The sequence below is a fragment of the Chelonoidis abingdonii genome, chromosome 1, assembly GCF_003597395.2.
Source record: "Chelonoidis abingdonii isolate Lonesome George chromosome 1, CheloAbing_2.0, whole genome shotgun sequence".
Taxonomy (NCBI): domain Eukaryota; kingdom Metazoa; phylum Chordata; order Testudines; family Testudinidae; genus Chelonoidis; species Chelonoidis abingdonii.
In genome coordinates, this window is record NC_133769.1 from 360,617,859 (window position 1) to 360,624,826 (window position 6,968).

At 52.4% G+C, this 6,968-nt stretch overlaps 1 protein-coding gene across 1 annotated transcript in view; it reads left to right on the forward strand.

The window, feature by feature from the left end:
* The first annotated feature begins 816 nt into the window (after positions 1 to 816).
* Positions 817 to 6,968, forward strand: part of THAP12 (THAP domain containing 12) — a 26,582-nt gene continuing 20,430 nt past the window's right edge. The window contains exon 1 of the mRNA XM_075061807.1: positions 817 to 1,066. Within this exon, the coding sequence (XP_074917908.1) occupies positions 978 to 1,066 (89 nt within the window). The 5' untranslated portion in view covers positions 817 to 977. The remainder of the gene's footprint in view (positions 1,067 to 6,968) is intronic.

The following is a 6,968-nucleotide window of genomic DNA, read 5'->3' on the forward strand; positions in this document are numbered from 1 at the left end:
AATAGCCTGAACAGTCTGGAATCCTATTAGCTGAGGACTGTCCCTCTCTCTCACCTCATCACCTTGGTCACTCTTGCAAATAGCCCTATAGTAGAAGTCTCCAGGAATAGCAGCCATTTTTTCACTACTTTGGAATTCACTACCTTTAATGGGCTAACATAATGAGAAATGAAACTTAAGGCATAGCATAGGAATAATTTTTCTTTTTTGACTTTTTTTTTTAAATTTTAAACAGGAAAAAAAAGGCAAAACCTGTTGCATTTTATGGTGGTAAACTTATAACACCAGGAGTTACTTTCAAGGGAATACACCAAATTTAAACTCAGCAGGTTACTTGTCCAAATCAAGTTCCTAAAGCACACAGGTGGTGCTTGTAACAGTGGGGGGCAGGGCCAAGGCAGAGCTGGGCTTAGACACCCCAGTGACCCATGGAGAACACAGGTAGCTAAGGCATCAGCTGTGGCAGACGATACGTAGCAATAGCTCCTCTGCCTCCAGCACGGGTCTCAGCCCCCATATAGGACTAGCTGCATTCTCCAGCCCATATAAACCTGGCCCTCCGGACCAGGCAGCTGCTGCCCTCCTGACAGGCTCCGCTACGCTAGCTGCCCGTCCCAGCATCTGCCGCTCGCCCCGTCTTCTGCGCATGCGCGTCCTTTTCTACTCGCTGCACCAGGCGCACGCGCACTCTCAGCTGGGTGGCGGGAACACAGCAGCGCTTTTCCAACGCGTGTTCTCTTAAAATAAATCAATAAATAAACGCATGCGCACCTCCGGGTCGCCCGTCCGCCTTGCGGCGCATGCGCGCTATCGCGCAGTCTGGCGTGGTGCATCGTGGGAAGGAGGCGGCTCTGTCCCGGCGGAGGGTGGCGGTGAATCCTCCCGGCCGCTCACAGCAGTGTAGAGCCGCTTCCCCCCCTCCCCCCCGGCCGGAGGGAGCGCGGATTTAAAGGGGCAGAGACCGCGACGCGGGGACCATGCCGAACTTCTGCGCGGCTCCCAACTGCACCCGCAAGAGCACCCAGTCCGACCTGGCCTTCTTCCGCTTCCCGCGGGACCCGGTCAGGTGAGACCCACGGACAGCCCCGCGCGGGCCCGGCCCGGCCGGGAGGAGACCCCGGGAGCGCCCTGCCTGAGCGGCCTCCCTCCCTTTCTGGGGCCGCTCTCCACGCGGGGGCGGGCCGTGCCCTCCCCGCCAGGGGGCTGTGTGGGGCGGGACGGGCTGGCGCCTTCCCCGCTCGCCTGAGGACTCGGGAGGCCTCGCGCGCTGCTCCCGCGGGGCGGGGCTCCAGGCCACCCTGTGGCTGGTGAGGGGCGGGGCGGGCGCGGGGAAAGCGCGCGTTGGGCTGGGGCATGAGGCGGACAGAGGCGCTGGCGGGAGTGGGTGGGGTGGGCAGAGGCGGGGGTATGAGAGGAGGGAGGGGCCCGGTGTAGGGGAGCGGGTGCGGGTGAGGGCATGAGAGTGAGACGGGAGGGGGAAGGTGATAGTCATGAGCTCCCACGTGAGAGCTCCGGTGTGAAAGAGGCAGACACAGGCTCCACAAAAGTATTTAAATTCATTTAACTCCCTAGTAGTGTATCTTGGTACCAGCGGGCTGTGCCCTTCAGAGGCCGATGTTTTCACCGGTTTGGGTTGTCTCTCGGTTTGCTTGGGCCTCACTTTCAGAGGAATTGCAACTCTAGATGATTTCAGTGGGAATTATGGATGCTCAGCACTTCTGAAAGTCTGTCCCAAGTTGAGCACTTCATAACTCAAGTGTTTGATGCCAATGGCTGCTTTTGAAAATGTGGTTGTAAGGGAGGTTGTCAGACTTGCCCAGTTGAATATGATGCCGTAAACTAGGGTGGTCAAAGTGCATTCCACTGGCTGTATACCGCCTGCAGAATTCTGTAATGCAATCTGAGGCAAATCTACCATTTGCTGTACTGAAAGAGTTGGCTCCTTGAATCAACAGTCCTCTGCCTACTGAGGCCACGTCTACATTACGGGATAATATCGAATTAGCTAAAATCGGTCTAATAAAATTGATATTATAAAATCGACTGTGAGCGTACACACTAGGGATGTTAATTCGATAGTGTGTGTCCATGCTCCATGGCTCGCGTCGATTTCTGGAGCGGTGTGGCAGGAATACAGTAGAAGTCCAGCTTCTTGTGCCTCCTCCCTGAATGGCCAGCTGCATAGCCCCCGACCTCACTTGCGGGCGACCCACTAGTACCTTTACCTATTATTGAGTTCCGTGCGAGGAGGATGCGATGGACATAGTGAGCCACTAGAAAAGGTCGCGACGGGCCACCGAAAACGTATACTCATCCTTGACGATGCCCACACGATATCAGTAGGCCATCCCTTAAGAACCCAGTCTAGCAATAGCTAAGGAACAACTACAGTCGCCAGAGTGGCATCCTAAGGAGATCCTGACAGACCACGGAACCCCGTTTACGAGTCAAAACTAATGAAAGACTTATGTGCCCTTCTCCTGTAAACAACCATCGGACTCCTCTGACCATCACAAACAGACAGACTAGTCGAAAGATTCAATCGGAACCTCAAAAAATATTGATCCGGAAGGTGGATAGCACAGGTATGGAAAGGACTGGCGACACTCTTGTGGCCGATCTAATGTTCGCGTATCGGGAAGTCCCAGCGTCCACGGTTTTTCTCCCTTTGACTCTTATAATGGACGCACCCAACGCAGGATATTGATATCACCAGGAGGATTGGAGGAACAACCGAACCAAGGAAAAGATATATTTTTGAGATGTTGACACAGTATGGCCGGAGAGCGTGAAACTCGTAACCCCGACTATACCGGGAGCATTTAGAAAAAGCACAAGAGGCACAGCGGACATACTTAAACCGTCGGCAAAAAATGCGAAGATTTCAGCCGGCGAGTCGGGAACGGGTTGGATGTGTGTTAGTGCCGACCACAGACAAGCAAACTCCTAAGCATTGCTATGACCATATGAGATAGTGGAAAGCCATTGAGAATGAATTATAAGTATAGACCACCAGACGCCGGAAGCCAGAGCAATATTACCACATCAACTTACTGAACCCCTTGCATACAGGAGAGACGTGTCTGGTCACTCGAGCGAGCTCTACCTCAGGCAGACGCCCGCAGAGCAGGTAAAGGATATCTCCTGACTTAACCCCAGAACAGACGGATGGAAGTCATTGAAATGAATCCACCGAACCAGGACGTATTTGGTACCCAACCAAGGTCCGAACGGACTAGCCAACATCATATGTCACCAGCCCCGTTGGTAAGGGGTTGACGATAAGACCATATCGATACCGGAAGCTAAAGAGAGAAATTAGGATGGCAAGTGCGAAAGATTGAACTACGGGGTCATGGAAGATACCCACAGCCAGTGGTCCAGCCGATCGCTTACTAGTCCCCAAGCCTGATGCGACCCTGAGTTTTGTACGACTTCCGAGAAATTAAATGAAGTATCCCACTCGGATGCCTACCCGATACCACGCATTGACGAGTTTGGTTATCAGTTAGGCAACGCCAAATAACCTAACACCCTCGAAGATCTGGACAAAGGATATTGGCAAATTACCCTGGCAAGGCATGCCCAGGGAAAAGACTGCTTTTTGCTACACCGCATGCTGTTGCCAGTACACTGTGCCTCCCTTTCGGATCCATGTGGGCCCGCCACAATTCCAAAGGACTATGGATAAGTTATTACCAACCCCATGCCCACTTATGCCGCCGACCTATCTAGACGACATATTATACATAGCCCATTGGGCGAGACAACCTGGACAAAGTGAAGCAGTGTCGTGAACGCTTTGACAAAAGGCTGGTCTCACCGCTAATCCTCTGAAATGCGTGAAGGACTAGCTGAGGCCAACTACGCACGGATGTCGTAGGGATGAGGGTGGTGAAGCCCCAATGGAACAAGGTGGGCAATACCGAAGATGCCCTCGACCAATCCGCCAAGAAAGCAGGTCAGAGCAAGTTTGTGGCTATAGTTGATACTATGCGAGATTCATCCTCATTGTGCCACAAGAGTGGGCCATTGACGGATCTGATAAAGCCGGGCCCGAGATAGTGAAGTGACAGAGCGCGGAAGCAGCATTTGCAGATTTGCGGACAGCCCGATGCTGCCGTCTGGTAACTCATGGCCCCAGACTCGAGAAGGAATTCATCTGCAGACGGCACGCCTCGGTAGGTGGACTTCAGGTGCCGTCCTTCCGATGCTGGGAGGAGGAGCACCACCCATCTTGTAACCTCAGCCGGAAGCTCCTCCCCAGGAACAAAATACGTGTGTGAAAAGGAATGTGATCTGCGATTAAAATGGGGCTATGAGGACTCTCCGCTTACTAATCTCCTGGGGGCGGGCGTTTACCCTTGTGACTGATGACGCCGCTCCAGTGGATGCATAGAACAAGGAAAGAAACGCCAGAGTGACGAAGGTGGGTTCCTTTCATTGCAACCTTTCCATTTTCGGGTCCAGCATAGGGCTGGACGCCAACTCGGCAACCTGATAGGCCTCTCACACCAACACTGCCTCTCGTTCCAGAGATAGCCCAACCCCTGGTGTTGAGCGGGGGGGGGGGGGAAATATGAGCAGCATGGCCAGAGGCAGCATAATAGATATGTAGCAGGGCCTTACCTCCAAGGAGAAGTTTGCTTTAGATTAACTAAACAGCTGTGCCCATAACACCTGACTCCAGTCAAGCACCTGACTCCATCAGATATAAAACCCTCGTCAGTCAGACAGGGGGTTTGTTAAGAAAAAGGTTGGATTGGAGCAGAGTGCAGATTGCAGAAGAAAGAGTTTGTCCAGAAAAACAAAGTTTAGGTAGTGCTCGGTGATTGGAAGCCCAACAGAAACCCTAGGTAAGGCACCAGCTTGTATAAAAAGACGAGAACCCTTCACAAGTCCCATGGGTATAAGAGGGAAGTAACCAGGAAAAACCGCTAGTCAATGGTTCACCCAACCCCAGGCCCCTGGTGACCTTGATAGAGGCAGGCCATCCGCTGCCTCCTCCCTCACCTCCCGCCTCCAGGAACACTGGGAGTGATAAGAACTGGTTCAGAGGCAAGCAATATCGCCCTGAACCTACCCCAGAGAAGAGAAAGCACGAGACCCAGAACAGTACCGCAATTGCCACACTTTTAAGAAAGAAACATGAGATTTAAACGATACGACTTTATTTCCTTCACCAAGCTGTAACTCAAGGGGAAGTGGTTTACAGAACTGAACAAGCCGGAGGTCATCAAAGGAAGCAAACAAGTCATCACAGCACCCTAGCCTCTGCTGAATCTTTTTCAAGCTTCTCTGATGCGCAGCGCCTCCAGTGTGCTCTCTAATCGCCCTGGGTCTCTGGCTGCTCGTACTCAGCGGCCACGTGATTTGCCTCAGCCTCCCACTCCCGCCAAAAAGTTCCCCCTTACTCTCACACAGATATGTGGAGCACACAGCAAGCAGACAAACAACGGACATTGGTTTGGCTAGGTGTCTGAGCAGTAAGTAATGAACGCCAGCGCCCTTTTCAATGGCCAATGCAAGTCTACCACCATCCCGCACTTGCTCAGCCTGTAGCTGAAAGCTCCACCATGTTCCAGGCTGCCTGGTATGCTTCAGAGCCATGGCATCAAGGTAGCTGGTCCACAGGCATAACTACAGGCATTCAAACCCCAACGGTTATTTTCTGTCTGGAAGTAATTCCCTGCTGCAGCCATTTAAACACAGAGTAGCTTCTGAAGACGCAGCGTCATGAACCCTTCCTGGCATCCCATGCAGATGTTGGTGAAACATCCTTGTGATCCACCAGCTTGCAGCACATTGAAAAGTACCCCTTGCGGTTTACTTACTGGTTGCCTGGCACTCTGGGGCAGATAAGATATGGTTCCATCTATCGCCCCCCCACAGTTAGGAATCCCATTGCAGCAAAGCCAGCCACTGTGACCTGCACGTTCCCAGATCACAAACTTTCGTGCAGCACAGGTAATGCTTTGGCTACTTGCATCACAGCAGCCCCACAGTAGATTTGCCCACTCCAAATGGTTCCCGACTGACGAGCTGTGGTGGCTTGCCAAGTTCGAGGCTATTGCCACTCGCTTCTCCACTGGGGCTCTCTCATGTTGTATTATGGCTTTCAGGCAGGGGAAAGCATGTCACAAAAGTTCAAAAGAAAGCTGCTCTTACGCATGCGAAAGTTTGCAGCCACTGGAGAATCGTGTCACACCGCAAAACATGTCCCCCAGTCTGCTTGTTTCCCGTGCCCAAATCGGCGTTCAATGGGTAAAAGCGCCCATTACCAGCAGTAGCTCCAAACGCTGGCGGCCCGCGGTTACGGAGAATTCAGCCTCCATGTCATCCTCGCTCTCGTCGCCGCTCTGCCATAGCTGCCTCTTCCGCCTCCTGCCTTTGCAGTTCATGGGTCAACATAGCAGCACGAGAGTACGCGAGTGTTGACAACGCGTCAGTAGCGTTACTGATCTCAGGGTCCATGATTGCTGTGCCGTATGGCGTTTGCTCAGTTCACCCATGGAAAAAGCGCGAAACGGTTGTCTGCTGCTTCAGAAAGGAGGGTGAGGATGTACCAACCACCTGCGACAATGATTTCTGCCCCATCAGCCATGGCTCTCAAACCGGAATTCACAGGCAGGGTACATGGGAACTATGGGATGCTACGAACGCTACCCACACTGCACCGTCCCAGAAATCGGACGCGAGCCATGGAGCATGGACACACACTATTGAATTAACATCCCTAGTGTGTACGCTCACAGTCGTTTTATAATACAATTTTTATAGACGATTTTAGCTAATTCGATATCATCCCGTAATGTAGACGTGCCTCAGTAGGCAGAGACGTGTGATCAAGAGCCAACTCTTTCAGTACAGCAATCGTAGATTGCCTCAGATTGCATTACAGAATTCTGCGCGGCGTATACAGCAGTGGAATGCACTTGACCACCCTAGTTTACGGCATCAATGTCAAC